The 16,320-nt window shown below is 37.9% G+C and overlaps 1 protein-coding gene across 1 annotated transcript in view; it reads left to right on the top strand.

Moving 5' to 3' along the window:
• LAMA4 (laminin subunit alpha 4) overlaps positions 1 to 16,320 on the top strand; it is a 199,818-nt gene that overhangs the window by 100,588 nt on the left and 82,910 nt on the right. Inside the window, exons 7-9 of the mRNA XM_044003053.1 lie at positions 1,174 to 1,325; positions 2,962 to 3,072; positions 14,808 to 14,919. Coding sequence (XP_043858988.1) covers positions 1,174 to 1,325; positions 2,962 to 3,072; positions 14,808 to 14,919 — 375 coding nt within the window. The remainder of the gene's footprint in view (positions 1 to 1,173; positions 1,326 to 2,961; positions 3,073 to 14,807; positions 14,920 to 16,320) is intronic.

The raw sequence follows: 16,320 nt of genomic DNA, 5'->3' as shown, positions 1-16,320 counted from the left end.
CTAAAATGTCAATATCTTGCCTAAGAGACTTAACACATTAACAACCATTAACATATTAACGTGGACTAATCCATGCCCTCAAAGGTAAGGGAAATTTGGTGCAGCTGTCACCTGGGAAAGGTGAGTTACTGATTTCTAGAAAAAGCAGATTAGTGGAAATTATGGCATATTTTCTGATTGATACCTAGAAATATACTGAAATCAGGGAAGAGGGCACCAAATTAGATACAAACTGGGAGTGAATCTTTGAAAGAACTTCACCTATTTCACAATTTTATCTGGGCCCAACCCTAAGAAAAATTTTCCTCGTTCTCTGGAAAAGGTAGTGAATTTCTTAAGTGAAGCCCCAGTGGATCTTTTCTGCTAAGAAGATGGTAACTGATATGAAGAATTTTCAAATAAGTCTTTGGGGATAAATGGAGTTAACCCACGAGTATAATTACTTTAGACCCCCCCACCCCACCCTTTAGTAGCCCACACTCCTTACACTTGACCAGATACTTTGAGAGGCTGTAATGAGAGAAGTGTGGTTCCACCAGCTGATCATTAAAAAAAAAAGTTCTGAGATCATCTACATATGTTCAATCCATAAAAACTACCCACTTTACTGCCAAGAGAAATTAGACAAGATGGGTTCCTTTTCTCTTTTACAGGCTCCCTCAAGCTTCAAGTTGCCTATTTATGATTCTTTTTTGCCACCAAAATTCATTTTCATCTTATCGCACTTATTGAAATATATTTGCCAGGAGGGGCTGCCTAAAATTAGCTGATCATCTTCATTTTGATGTGGGTTCTGCATCCTCCTCTGCCTCCTCCTCAATAGGCATTTATTATGGTCCTACTATGTGACAGTCACTGTACTAAACAACAGGGATACAAAGAAATACAAAATGTTATGTTCTAATGTGGGGAAGGTGAAAGGGAAGGGAATAAAACACGTAAACAGCTATGTGCATAGAAGATATGTACCATGTAAATAGGTTAGCCATGGAGATTAGGACCAGTGTCCCTGAAAAAGATAGAAAACACTACTCTGGTTTTGTTTTGTTTTTAATGAAAGCAATCACAGTCAAGAAAATATAAATGCATGATGCATGACCTAGCAAAGTCAGACTGCTTTCAGTTTTGAATTGCATAGTGAGAGAAAATGGCATTTTCCCATTTTATCACCAGGCTGCGACAAATGCATCTGGGATTTGACTGATGACCTACGATTAGCAGCTCTTGCTATCGATGAAAGCAAATCAAATTTGTTGAGTGTGTCTTCTGGAGTGGCTGCTCACCGGCATGTAAATGAAATCAATTCCACTATTTACTTCCTCAAGGTATGTTGTGAATATGGGTCCTTGGTTATATTTCCATTTTAGCCTTGTAAGATAACTCCTATCAACTCCATCTAGTGCCATTCTGATTTCTCAGAGCTTAGCTGGCCTAGAAAAGTCATGCAAAACAGATTGTCCACTTAGGTACACACTGAGCCTCCTAGGTCCATGGGATTTAGAGTGGGAAAGAAATTCAGAGATCATCTAATATAACCCTTATTTGTTAAAGAAGGGAATTGGTGCCCAGAGAGGGAAGTGACTCAGCCAACGTCACCTGGAGATTTTCAGAGCTGAGCAGAGGCCCTACTGAAGCTATCTTGTAGAGCTAATTGTTAAATTTCCAGTGTGAACATTTATACCTCAGAAATCAGAGAAAATGTTCATGCAAGTTAAACTTGAAAGTCTGTGAGATACTTTTTTTTTCCTTTTTGGAGAGCTGGTTGTTAAACATTTACTAGCATACCTCTGAATCTGAGGATTGAAAACAGATCCTCCATCACAGTCCTTCCACTCGACCTGCTCACAGTGATAGAAGACTTAAGGAAAGTGATTAGGAGCTACAAACATAACTAGTCAAGAAAAGAAATTTTACCTCTGAATTCTTTCTCATTAAGGAGTCCCAATTAAGCAGCTTCAATAAAGGGATCATCTTGGTAGGATTTAAATCTATATCAGTTTCTGGGGTTACCTATTAAGAAGAGAAGTTCCTCTCATTTTACAGGTGATTTAACTAGGGCTCATGGAGTTAAAATGATTTACCCTGGTTAGAGGGTAAATTTTTCCTTTGATTATACCACAATACGAATAGGGACTTAATGTTCTATTTTGTTAATTAGCAATAACCTTGATGCTTGAGCCTTAACCTGAACTCTGAGTCCAATGCAACAATTCCTAGATGATGCTATACTGCTATTCCTCCCACATCTTGATTTTCCCCATCATGATTTTGAGATTTTATATACACATATACATATGTATGCATATGTATATATATATATAAATACATGCGCATACACATGTACATACACATATATATGTTACTGTAAATGGGAATTTGGGGGGAGTTTCACAGAATTCACAGATGACACATGAAAGCCAGCTGATGACAGAAAAAGTTAAGAGACTTGGAAATGCATAACATATGCCTATGACCAAATACTTAACTCAAATTTTACAATAAGATACTATAAACACCCCATAAAAGAAAAAGACTTCTTTTCTGGTACGAAAGGACGGCCAAAAACTTTTACACAGATTTTCCAAATCACACAGGGCACCACACCACTAAAATCCCATGATGTGGAAGGGAAACGGTATAATGAGCCAAGACCCTAGAAGACAAGAAGAGGCAAAGATCAAGACATAGCAACATTAGCCCTAAACCAGTGTTAATGAATTATTTCCTTTATGATAAAATAGGCAGAAATGAATTTATAAACTCCATTTTCCATTGATCCTGGAGGCAAGTTCTCAACATGTTCTCCTACCCTTCAATTCTATGGCTTGTACATAAAGAGGAGTGAATTTAGTACCTCCATTTACTCTAAGCAGGCTTATAAGAACATTGCTTTATGAATATTTCAGAAAAACTGATGTATAAGTTGAATTGAATCTTTCCACATACATTTTCCCCCCACAGGCAAAGTTTTCAGAACGAGAAAACCAATACCTCCTAAGAAAAATACAAATCAGTGATGCCGAGAATACAATGAAGGGTCTTCTCTCTGATTTGGAGGAACTAGCTGAAAAGGTATGTGTTCATCTCCTGGAATCACTTTCCAAAATAGACCAAAACCTGGGTAAAGGCAAGAATTTGTTGTTATTCTTTAAATGGACTTGCAGGTCCAGACCAAAAGAAAAATAATCTTTAACTCAGGTCCGAAAATAAGCAGTAGCTCAAATATTTTAAAATAAATCAGGACCAGCCTAGAGAAATTGTCCCTTGTTTATCTTCTCGTGTTGTTTTGTCTTTTAGAAGCTTGTTTATGGAGACCTGAGGATTATTTTTGTTGCATATGCTCTTGTTCACTTATTCCAGTGATCAGTAGGGAGGGATAAGTGAGGTTATTAAGAAGAGGTGGTATCAATAAAAATAGCTGAGTCCAGTGCAGATTTTGCTGGCACAGAATTGCTGCTGACCAGCTTAACATTTCACTGCTAAGAGTGTGCTAGAGGGAAGATAAAAATATAAATGAGATAGGGAATGATGCTTTAAAAAAAATCACAATTTTGAATTTGCATTTTAAATATCACTTTGTTTTGTTTGTGAAAAGAGTCACACTGGATAAACTAAAAGCTTTTTTTTGTTTGTTTTGGTCATTCAATTTCACTAGATGGCAGGTGGGGAGGAAGGGGCAGGATAGTGAACCAGACTTGTTTTTTAACTTTGCAAAGGTTTTAAGCTATAATTACAAGTACAATCTTATCCTTTTTCTACAAATTGAGGCTTTAAAGACTGTAACTTTTTTTAAAATTTTGAAATGCTTCCATTGGTGCATGCTTCCCAAAAATATAAATTACACTAATTGGTCCCTTCAAGAACTTGCTGCTTTCACAATCAACAGTTCAGAATTAAGAGTTTTAATTGATTTCTTGGAAGTTGGTTGGGATTTTCCTGGTGTTTGCATTATGGAGATATGGAGAGGGAGATCCTGACTTGGGATTTGCAAACCAAATATCTCTTCCACCACTTGGGAAAGTAAGCCCAAACAAATAAATTAGAATGATGGCTCCCAGACAGCTTGCACAAGCAAAAACATTCCTCTCTCTAGTGGTATTTGAAGGGCTGTGAAATTAATGGAGTGGAAGACCAAAATAGAGACCCAATCATATCTTCACAGAATATAGCACTCATTATTATTCCTTTACTTCATATCATAGCTAGGATCTTCCCAGCTGGGTTTAAGCTTACAGGAATGATGACATTTTCCCAAGAATAAAACATCCTGCAGCTCAGATCCTGATCTTTTAGTACTTCTATCATACACTTACTACATTTTCTGAGTTTTTTTTTAAGTTCCATGATTCCACCAATGTGAGTGTTCCTTCTATCAGCACAGGCCCAACCCCTATATACCTTATTAAGTGGTTTTCATGAGTTTCTGTGGTCAAATTCCCAGGTCTTAGTTTGTCTGAGGCAACACCCATTCAGTGACTTAAGGGTAGGTAAGAATTTAGGCAAAAGATGACCTAGTTTGTGAATTTAGGGTAGGTAAGAATTGAGGCAAAAGGTGACCTAGTTTGCTTACTCCAAAAAAAAAAAAATCAGTCTAATAAGGGAAGACCCTAACAGTTTCTAGCCAGAAAAGAAATAATTGCTATTTACACTCACTTGGAGCCATCAAAACCCAAACAATGAGCAAATGAGGCTTGGGCTGGAACCTATTATTGACCAATCAGTGAGAGCCAGAGTGATTTGGGTTTAAAATCATAGTCAAGCAGCTCCATTTGAATCCCAATGGGTTTTATCAAAGCCTGGTTTTCCAGAGCTCTATTTTAAGAAGTAATAAATGAAAATTACATGAAACAAAAGAGTTAATTGTCCCAGTTTTTCAGGGAAAAAAAACAATGATAGAATAAATAATTATGGAAGAGAAACCAAAGTTATCTTGCAAAGTTTAAGCAATCAAAATGTACATTCCTTTGGACAGCGTATTCACATTTAAGGGTATGATTCTCCATGTTTACAGAGGGAGAGGAGGAAGGAAGGAAGGGAGGGTGGGTCAGGGGAAAATGGTTGGTGTGGGGGTCCTTAGGAATTCCTTCTAACTAGACATTACAAGGTCAAGTGATCGTGTCCAAAAGGTAGTTATGACAAGGTTATGATCATGTCCAAAAAAAAAAAAGGAATTCCTCCTTAAATAATTATACCTTCTCACACACAAATCTAGTTAGAATAAAATAATATTTATGTGCTAGAAAAAGGGAAGGATAGATCCAGAGACATGGTTCCCTCCCTGAACAGGAGAAAGGCCATAGAGATCAGATAGTGGAGGGACAGATGGGGGGGGGCAGAGATCTGAATGTGGAAAGTTCCCTTACTGGGGGTGATCACCCGACAGTGTAATGTCCCCCACTGGTGGTGGGCTGGGGGAAGTTGGGCGAGAGGCTACTCAGATCTCTTGGGCCATCTCCATCCCCCTGACACCACTCAGGCAGCAGCCATGCCTAATAGGCTTATCTCTCTTGCTTCAAGGTGTATCTGTCTTCTCAAGGAGAGTTACCTCAGATGGGTGTCCTAACCCCATAACAGAAGGAAGGAAGAAAGGGAGGGAGGGAGAAAGGAAGGACTAGATAAATATTCCAAAGTCTAATCAATTTAGAGGCATTGATTCATAATGAAAAGTTCAACTAGTGTCAACAGCAAATTTAAAGGCACATGTTACTTGATTGAGAAAGGTCAGACAAAACAGCAGAAGCTAAAAGAGATCATAGATTTAGAGATAGGAAGGAGCTCAGAGGCCGTGTGCTGAAGCCATTATACAGATGAAGAAACTGAAGTACTGAGAGGTTAAAGTAACTTGTGCAATATCACCTAAGTAATTAACATCAAAGGCAAGCAGGATTTAAACATAGGTTCTCCTTCTCTCTGTGAGTGGCACTCTTCGCTGAAAACTCTTTTAAACCCTAGGAGTCTGTGGAATCCCTTGACTAATTCTTAGAAGCATTTAAAGAAAATTTCACTGGAGAGGATCCTCCCAGGAATGTAACTGACATTTGGGTTTAAGTAAAGACAGAGCATCCCTTTGCCATAGGCATTAACTTTTTTTTAAGAACTATCTTCACTTGTTCACCCCAGCTGTATGTCTACGAGAATTTGGCAAAATATATCACCTTATTTGTCTCTTAAAAATACTACTGCGGAGGGTAAGCTAGGTGGCACAGTGGATAGAGCACTGGCCCTGGAGTCAGGAGTACCTGAGTTCAAATCCAGCCTCAGACACTTGACAATTACTAGCTGTGTGACCCTGGGCAAGTCACTTAACCCCAATTGCCTCACCCAAAAAAAAATGCTACTGTGATATGGCAAAAATTGATAGAAAGATAGACAAATAGATGCGATATTAGCTTATGAATAGGCTTACCACTCCATGGTATGATTCCCCAAAAGTACAATGGTAATTTGGGTCATGTTCCTGTTGCTAACTTTCTTATGCCTTTGAAATTTTATACATACATACATATATATGTATGCATATATACACACACACAGACATATATATATATATATATATATATATATATATATATAATTTTGAGTAAGTTTGAGTAATGCATCCTCTGGGCCCACTTCCCTAACTCATTCTAGCACTGGCTGATTGTTTCCCCAAAAGGTTGCTGTTACCACTCTGTAGATTCTGGAAGGAATTTCATATGTGGATAACTATCCTCCTATCAATGTGGCACACCAGTCCTCACAGGTGTGTTCACTAATCAACCAGTAGACCTAGTTAGTCTGTAACAAAAATATTTGCTCAAATGGCAAAATAATAACACTACTGGGGCAGCTAGGTGGCACAGTGGATAAATCACTGGCCTTGGATTCAGGAGGACCTGAGTTCAAATCCAGCCTCAGACACTTGACACTTAACTAGCTGTGTGACCCTGGGCAAGTCACTTAACCTTCATTGCCCTGCAAAAACAAACAAACAAACAAATAATAATAATAATAACACTACTTACAAAGCATTTCCCCCAAATGCTGGATCACAGTCCCGTATAGATACATAAAGGATCCTAGGTGAAAGAGTGAACATAAGTTTATGCAAGGCAACTCACAATCCCAGAACTAGTCCTTTCCTTCTCTAGTGGGTCTTCATAAAGTTTGCCATGAGATTTATTCTGTTGTTCCTCTAGCCTGGATAAATGGAGCCATCTACTGCTTTTGCTGTTGTTCAGTCATTCAGTCACGTCCAACTCTTTATGACCCCATGGACCATAGCACATCAAGCCCTTCTATACTCTACCATCTCCTGAAATCTGTCCACACTCATATTTGTTGCTTCCATGACATTATCTATCCACCTCATCCTCTGCCATTCTCCTTTTGCCTTCAATATTTCCCAACATCAGGGCCTTTTCCAATGTGTCCTGTCTTCTAATTATGTATTTAGGCTTCAAATTCATTATTTGGCCTTCCAAAGAATAGTCTAAATTAATTTATTTTAGCATTGACTGATTTGATCTCCTTGATATGCAAGGGACTCTCATAAGTCTACTACTAGACTTGGCCATATAAGGTTGCACTGAGCTGAACTTGCCCACGGTGCTACAGTGTTCTTTTCATCAAGAGAAATAACTCTTAGCCTAGAATTGGCAGAAAACTCTACTCTTTAAATTCCTCAGAGTCTTGACTCTGAGGCTTGTCACCTTCAGGTAGAAGATATAATCTCTTCTGTTCAATAGTTCTTCCTGGCTCAGTGGTAGATTGCCTAAGGTATTGCACCTTTACTTATAGTTCAGTTATATTCCCCATACTTCTTTTGGGTCTTATGAAAATGAGTGACTGAGTACAAAGGTAGGCAAGTAATTTGTACCCTTAAGGTCATTCAGTCACTTGTTGAACTCTTCACGTACAATTAGACTATTTCAAAGGCCCTTTCAAAGATGTAGAATGTTTCCTTTGCAGCTGATGGTCCTTCCTCTTAAGTCCATTAACCTTGTTGAAAACTGAATAGGATAGACCCAAATGCTTGCTTTATGTAATTTTATCTAAAATGTCAATAATTTAATGTTTGAATTATACTTCATATGCATTAGAGAAATTTGGCATTTTGATATATCTCTTCTTTTATAAAAGAAGATTCTCCTTTTGTAGATTTATAGTTGAAATTCTGGATTTTTTAATATCCGGCTTTCATAAAGCAAAACACTTGTATATTACAGCATCACAGACTCTCAGATGTACTCTCACAGGTCAACCCATACCTGAACTAGGATTCCCTCTACAACATATCTGACAGTGGTCATCCCAGACTTTGTTTAAAGGTCTGCAGCAAAGGAAAAACAATCACCTTCCAAGGCAGCTCATTACACATATGGATAGCTGTCATTGTTAGGATTTTTTTCCTTTGCATTAAACCAGTTTCCCTTGCCCCTGCCCCTCAATTTCTGGTCCTTACTACTGAATTCACCTTTTAACAATTGCTTCTTGGTATTTGGGACCAAGATCAAATCAACAAATTGCATTTAAAAGAATTCCAGATTCAAAGTAAAGATCCTTAATCTACTTCTTACTGTACAATCTTAACCTTTCTGGGCCTCAGTTTCTTCATGACTTCTAAGTCTTAGATGACTTCTCAGGGCCCTTCCAGATATAAATATATGATTCCATAATCTTGTTATCCTAATCTCTTTTTTTCTGGCATCTTTTGGACACTTAAAGACAACTGTCATGTTGCTCCCAAGTCTTTTCTTCTCCAGGCTAAATATTCTCAAGTCCTTGAACTGAAGTTCAGTAGCATGATCTTGAAACTTTTCATTATTCTAATTGACTTCCTCTGGATGCCCTTTTCCCATTAACTGAACGGAATCCTTATGCAGTCTGACCAGGGTAGAGTACAATTTATCCATCATTCCCCTAATCCTGAACACTTTTATGAAACCTTGGATTTTATTAGCTTTTTTGGCTTCTATATTACAATGCTGAGCAGACCTCTAAGACTCAAAGATCTTTTTTAGACAAACTGCTACCTATGTCTTCTTGACCTTTATTTGTGATGGTGTTGTTCAGTCATTTCAATCATGTATGACTCTACATGACCCCATCTGGGGTTTTCTTGGCAAAGATACTGAAAAGATTTGCCATTTCCTTCTCTAGCTCATTTAACAGATGAAGATGTTTACTGAGGTAAACAGGGTTAAGTGACTTGCCCAGGATCACACAGCTAGTAAGTGTTTGAGAATAGATTTGAACTCAGGTCTTCCTGACTCCGGTCCCAGCATTCTATCCACTGCACCAACTAGCTGCTGAGGGTGGAAAAAGCACTCACTAGAAAGGCATAATACCTGGGGTCAAATCCCACCTCTGACACAGCAACCAGTAGGACTTTAGGCAAATCACTTAACCTCCCTAGACTGTGGTTTTCTCATCTATAAAATAAGGAAGCTGAATTAAGTAGCCACTGTGGCTTATCCAACTGTGGCAATTAAAAATTTACGGGGTTGCCCTATACACGGTCCCAAGTTTTAGGGAAAATTAGCTGGGGTTTCTCATATATTGTTATTTAGAATTTAGAGGCTACTGCACCAGTTTGGGAGCATTAAGCATTTATTAAAGCATTTCAGAAAGATCAGAAGCCCTACATACCTAGGATAGAGGGAAGAGAGAAGAGCAGTGTGGGAGAGGGAAGAGCATGCCAAAAGAGTGAGAGACGCCTCTCCAGGCTTTTTAACCTGTCTCAGGTAGAGGTGGGTTACTCCACCTTGATCCAAGCTAATTGGCAGGTAACATTCAAGTCCATTGATTGGCATGACTTGAGGGTGGTCTTAGGTAAGTTAACTTCCTTTAGTTAGTTAGGAAGGTGATCTACATTTCCTTTGAAATTCTCCTGACTCTGGGCTGTCCCTGCAAACCAGGAAGAGCTCGTGTGTGTGTGTGTGTGTGTGTGTGTGTGTGTGTGTGTGTGTGTGTGTGTGTGTGTGTAGGGGGAGGGGAGTCTCTGAGTCCTCCAAACACCCTCTTATTAATAAGTTTCTCACACTATGATCCCGTGAAATTATATTTATTACTATTAAATTTCATCTTATTCAATTAGACAAAGCCATCACCAGTTGTCTTGACTTTTGCCTTGCCACTAGACTTTGAGGACTCTAGAGAAGGGAATGAAATTGATAACTTTGCAGTTCTGCCTTACTTAAATCCAATTCATACTCAAGTCAAGATATCATCACCTTTGTGATGTCATTGAGGTCCTCCTCTTGAACAAAGAATGAGCAATAATTCAATTAGCCAAGTGTTCTAGCCCATCCAGATGTTTTTAAATTTTGACTCTCACTCAGTGTGTCAGTTCTCTCTCATAGTTTTATCACCTGCAAACTTGATAAACCTGCCATCTGTGCCTTTAGGCAAATCATTTATAGAAAATGTTACATTTCCCAAGACCAAGCATAGCTCTCTGGGGCACCCCACTCAAGTGCCTCCAACCTCTATCCAAGTCAACGACTATTCTTTGGCTCTAGCCATTCAACCAGCACTGAATCCACCTGATGATACTAATATCTAAGCCATATCTCTATCTTTCTTTAAAAAATAGTAGGAAACACTTTGTCAAATGCTTTGCCAAAAATGTAAGTAAACTATACCAATCATATTCACAGTCTAATAACTGTGCCCCCAAAAAGCCAGTGAAGTTCATCTGGCATGACCTATCCTTGATGAAGTCATAGTAGCTCTTTGTGATGACCACTTACTTTTCAAGATGTTTGCTAACCATCCTTTAATAACAAGCTTAGAATGTTAGGTATTAAAGTCAAGCTCATTGATCTATAATTAGCACTCTATTCTCTTTCCTTTAAAAAAAAAAATCTGAACATTTGTCTTTCTCCAATCCTGCATCATTTCTCCCAGTCTCTACAGTCTTTCAAAGCTTATTGACAGTGGCTCAGCAATCACATCTGCTACTTCTTTTAAAAAACTAGTTTATCTGGGCCTGGTGATGTGAATTCATTAAGGGCAGCTAAGTGCTCTGTTAAAATTTTCTTCCTTACCTTGGCTATCACAACATAATCATCCAGAAATGATTGAGAAAGCAAAGGCAATTCAAATAAACCCATTACTACATATTGTATCAAATAATTACACCTTTCAGATAAACTCAAATCTGTTGTATTCAGATGATGTATTGTGAGTAAAGAGTACATTTTTTTCTCTTTTACTGATGTTTAACTAATGAAAAAAGAGGTTGCAGTGCCCTCTTGTGCTTTTCTAAATGAAAATGTTTACTTGTATGAGGGGCTAAGCCATGTATGACTGCAGTTATTTTTCACCATTTCAGTTTGGTTCAAATGATACAACTAAAGATAAATAATTCAGTAATGATAAGGATGGAGACTTTTCCACAAGGATGTTACGAAACCAAGAAAGTAGACATTGTGCCTTCCAAACTGTGGCAAAATCAAATTGTGAACAAAAATTTCTGTAATTTAGATTGTTATTTAAAATGGAACTGTTAAAAGAAAAGTCAACCTGAGGGTAAAATGTAGCACTTTTACTTTAGTATTGGAGGGGGAAAATAACCTTCTAAGAACAAGAACTATGAAAAGGATCCACAAGAAAATAAAGATCAAAAGAATTATTTGGTCAAATATATTAGGTCAAACAAAGCAGTTGATTTATAAGAAAAGTTAAAATACTCTAGAACATGATACCCTCTGTATAGACTAGATACATTTTCATGAAATCTAAACCACAGGACCTCTTCCCGGGTCCCCAAAACACTGGTATATCTAGAGAGTGACAAAAATCCAGTTCAAGTATATGTGCATTTATTAAGTGCCTACTATAAACCAGGCACTGTGCTAGGTGCTAGATTAAAAGATTTGTTAAAAGTGAAATCTTTCAGGGGCAGCTAGGTGGCGCAGTGGATAAAGCACCAGCCCTGGATTCAGGAGTACCTGAGTTCAAATCTGGACTCAGATACTTGACACTTACTAGCTGTGTGACCCTGGGCAAGTCACTTAACCCCCAATGCCCCACCAAAAAAAAAAAAAAGAAACCTTTCATTGGAGAGGTTTTTCACATTATACTCTGATATTTGACTACCAGTATAAACTTGTTCAAATCACTTAACTTCTCTGTACCCTAAACAGCATATATTTTCTCATGGGGAAAGCTCTGGATTTAAAAGCAAAAGCCTTGGGTTTAATTTCTGGCTCTAGGACTTGCTAGTCACATGACATTAGGCAAGTCATTTAACTTCTCTAAGAAAGTTTCCTTACATCTAAAATTATGGTAATAACATTTCCTTACCAACCTTAAAGGGTGGTTGGGGGAAAGCCTTTCATAAAGTATAAGGCCCTTTATAAGTATGAGTAATTTTTCTAAATTAACACTAAATGACCTAACTAATCGACTACACATAAAATCTGCAGGTATCATTTGCTTTGAAGTCTCTCCTGTTTTCTTATTAGACTTCTCAGTTTTGCCATCCCATTAGATTTTAAGTTCCTTGTGGGCAGGGACTATCTTTTTGTATCCTGAGCACTTAGCACAATGCTTAGCACAAAGTAGGTACTTAATAAATGTTTATTGAATTGAATCAAATGGATGAATCAGAAGGAATTAAGCAAATGTTGCAAAGAAGATTTCAAGAGGAAAAAAAAAAGACATGATAGCAAAATATTCTGCTGGCTCCCACAACAAACTATGGGGGGGGGGGGGGGGGGGGGGGGGGTTAATGAGTACACCATTTCACCTGATACCAATTGATTTCAGCTTTCTTCTCAATGAAAGGCAATATGGTATAGCAGAAAGAGGGATGGAACAGGAGAAACTGGAGAAACACCTGGGTTCAAATTCCCCACTTTGTCACTTACTAGCTATGAGACTAGAAGCAAGTCATTTCATGATTCTCCATCTGTAAAATGAAGATAATGATAGCATCTTCCCCCCAAAGCTTATTGTGAGGCTCGGATAAGATACCATAAATATAAGCACTTTGCAAACTTTAAAGTACTTTATAAACATTATCACTGGGACCTTTGATGTTATTGGTATAAGAAGGGATCTTTGTATCTTAAAATGTAAAGTCTGTTCTTAGGTGTACAAAAATTGACGGAGATGTCAGTGAGGCAGGAGTGGGGGGGGGGGATTCATTTGGCCCTCAGGGTGCAGTTTGTTAATCCTTCTTATGGGTTAATTACTAGGTATGGAAACTCCTACCAAGGCAGATCAGCAATTTGTAGCCTTAGGAATTTAGCGAGAACACTGAAAGGTTAAGGGATTCACCCAGTCCATCCCAGTCAGCATGTATAGGAAGTAAGATTTGAATCCAGATCTCCCTGATTCCAGAGCCACCCATCTGTCCAATACACCACACTGTCTCTCATAGAAACATTAGCTATTATTGATAAGAGGGCAATGGTTTCACCTTGCACCTCATTCAGGTTCTGAAGCCTATTTGGTATTAAAAAGTAAAGCTGTGTTTCACAACAAGTCAAGGAAAAAAAAGTATACAGTAGGCCAGGGTGGAGACTTCCTTCTCCTTTTTAAATATACTCCAGAAGTTAGTAGAATAGAAATAAATTACTTCTATACACATTGTGCACAAAACACAAAGTAACATTCAGGCCTTGAAGTATTTCCATTTCCTGGACTCAGCTTCTCCTTAATCCGCCCCCCCCACACACACACACACACAGGATTTTGACAAATAATATTCTGAAGTTCTTGAACATAAAATCCCAAGTGTACGGGATAGAATTGACTGTTCAGAAGAGAACCCTATTCACCACACGCCAAATCTGCTTGAGTAGTTATTTGTACACAAGTACCATCAATGTTGATAGAAATTTGGAACAACACACTGAAAGCAGTATTTAGCTGAACGATCATAATCCTTGAAATCTCTGCTGTAATTCAGTTACAATGGTGGTTGGACTACCCAGGAACAACAGGCCACATGGGAGATCTCAAGCCTGATCCACTGTTAGTTGACCTCACCTCATTGCAGTCTTGTCTTTTGAACTTTAAGCTTTTCATTTGATATATTGATCAATAAATCTTGCTGATGACAAGTCAGACAAGGTGTAACATAAATTCAAGGGGAAAATGACATCAATCAATTAATCAGTTGAACGTTTATTAAGTAACTTCTACATAGCAGACATATGCTAAGCTCCAGGGATAAAAAAAAAAGTGGCAAAAGATAGTCCCTGACTTCAAGGAGCTCATAATCTAATGAGAGGGACAACATGCAAACAAATATATACAAATAAACTATATATAAGGCAGCTAGTTGGCACAGTAGATAGATTGATGAGTCAGGAAGATTCATCTTCCCAAGTTCAAATCTGGCTGTAAAGACTAACCAGCTGTGTGACCCTGGGCAAATCACTTAATCTTGTTTGCCTCAGTTTCCTCATCTGTAAAATGAGCTGGAAAAGGAAATGGCAAATCATTCCAATATCTTTGTCAAGACAACCCTAAATGGGATCATGAAGAGTCAGAAGTAACTGAAAAGTTACTAAACAACAAAATAATACATGGCATAACTAGGAAATAATTAACAGAGAGAAAGCACTAGAATTAAAAGGGGTTGGGAAAGGCTTCAATTTATTTTACTGAAGCCATAGAGATGTTTCCTGATTATAGAACTGATAATCACATCAGTCTTCAAGTGTGTCTTCTTGGATCATTTTACATGCTAATTGGACTTCTCTTTTTCCAGGGAAGTGAGTGTTTATCACACACACACACATACACACAAAAATAAAGGAGGCTCATGCTCATGAATTTAATCTTATGTTTCTATGGATTATTTACAGGAAAATCAAGCCTCAAAAAAAAGCCAGCTGGTTCAGAAGGAAACCATGGATACCATTAACTATGCAACCCAGCTTGTAGAAGAAGCCCACAATATGAGGGATCAGATCCAAGGTACGGAATTCTCATCTGGTTCAATTTAGCAATATTTGCTTCAGTAAAGTAATATTGCTGTATCAGTAGCAAAGCTCCAGACTTACCAAACAAAAAGCAATCCAATGCTCTGATGATTTTATTTTTAAAAAAGAGAATAATGGGGTCAGAACATAGATATGCTGATATATGTTTAACAACCAGCCTTCTGGAAAAGAAAATGTACTACTGACACACTTTTAAATTTAATCTGCATTATTTGCATTTTCTCCATCACTTTATCAAATCTAGACAAAACAGAAACAATGAATCAAACATTGATTTGTAGTGTTTGCTGATTTCCAAGGTTCAAATGCTTACTCTGAAAATTTAATTGACTTTCCAGTTCTAGTGGGATCTAGTACACCCCTGAGCCAGAATGTCAGCCTCCCTTCCAATCTAAATCTTTTTCCCTAAGAATCTTTCCTGATGAGAGCTCTATTAAAGTTAAATACAGGGGCATCTAGGTGGCACAGTGGACAAAGCACTGGCCCTGGATTCAGGAGGACCTGAGTTCAAATCCAACTTCAGACACTTGACACTAGCTGTGTGACTCTGGGCAAGTCACTTAACCCCAATTACCTCACCAACAAACAAACAAAATCAAAGTTAAATACAAAATATAAAATGTCTCTTCACAGAAGCAGAAATCAATTATACAAGTCTACAATGTTGAGACAATGCTGGAAGTGAGATATTAAATACCTACTCTTAGTCCCCGTAGCCTATACCCCCATACAGAGGATTCCTATACCCCATAAAGAAGATTCCTACTGAACTATTGCAGAATGGAACACATGTGGATCTTGCAATTATACAAAATTCCTACTTTTCCACTAGAAAGAAAAAGGGGCGGGGGACAGAAAAATCCAAATCTGGAGAAATCAGTAAACCACCTGGGAAAATGCCAGCTGAGTTATGGAAAAAAAAAAAGGTGTGCTTTAGATGAGACAATGCCCTGCATAGCCCCGATTTCTCAAAGCTGCACCTAAGTAGTTGAGTCAATCACCTACAAAGTCCTAGCTGCCCCACTTTTAGGCAGAAAATGAAAAGGAAGAAAAAAATCTAAATATTCAGCCCAAGTCTAGCCTAGAGAAAAAAAAATCTCAAGTTCAAACCTGATTCCTTTGGGGTTTTAGAATATATATCATTATATAATAACTTTTGATTTTTCAGGAAGAAATGTTCACAATGCTTTGCTTTTCAGTTGATTTGGAGAAATGGAATGCCATAGTATTTCCCCAAGTTAGGAAACTATATACTTTGGTATAGTGGAAGTGCAGAAGTTGATGAAAACTGGCCCATTCCCCTTCAACATCTTCAGAGAAGGCATTGCCAATGAAAGGAAATTTGTTCATGTGCACTAAGCTCTTTTTTTTTTTT

Source organism: Dromiciops gliroides, chromosome 4 (assembly GCF_019393635.1).
Source record: "Dromiciops gliroides isolate mDroGli1 chromosome 4, mDroGli1.pri, whole genome shotgun sequence".
Classification (NCBI taxonomy): Eukaryota; Metazoa; Chordata; class Mammalia; order Microbiotheria; family Microbiotheriidae; genus Dromiciops; species Dromiciops gliroides.
The sequence above is the reverse complement of the archived record's forward strand: the minus strand, read 5'-3'. Positions and strand labels throughout refer to the sequence as shown.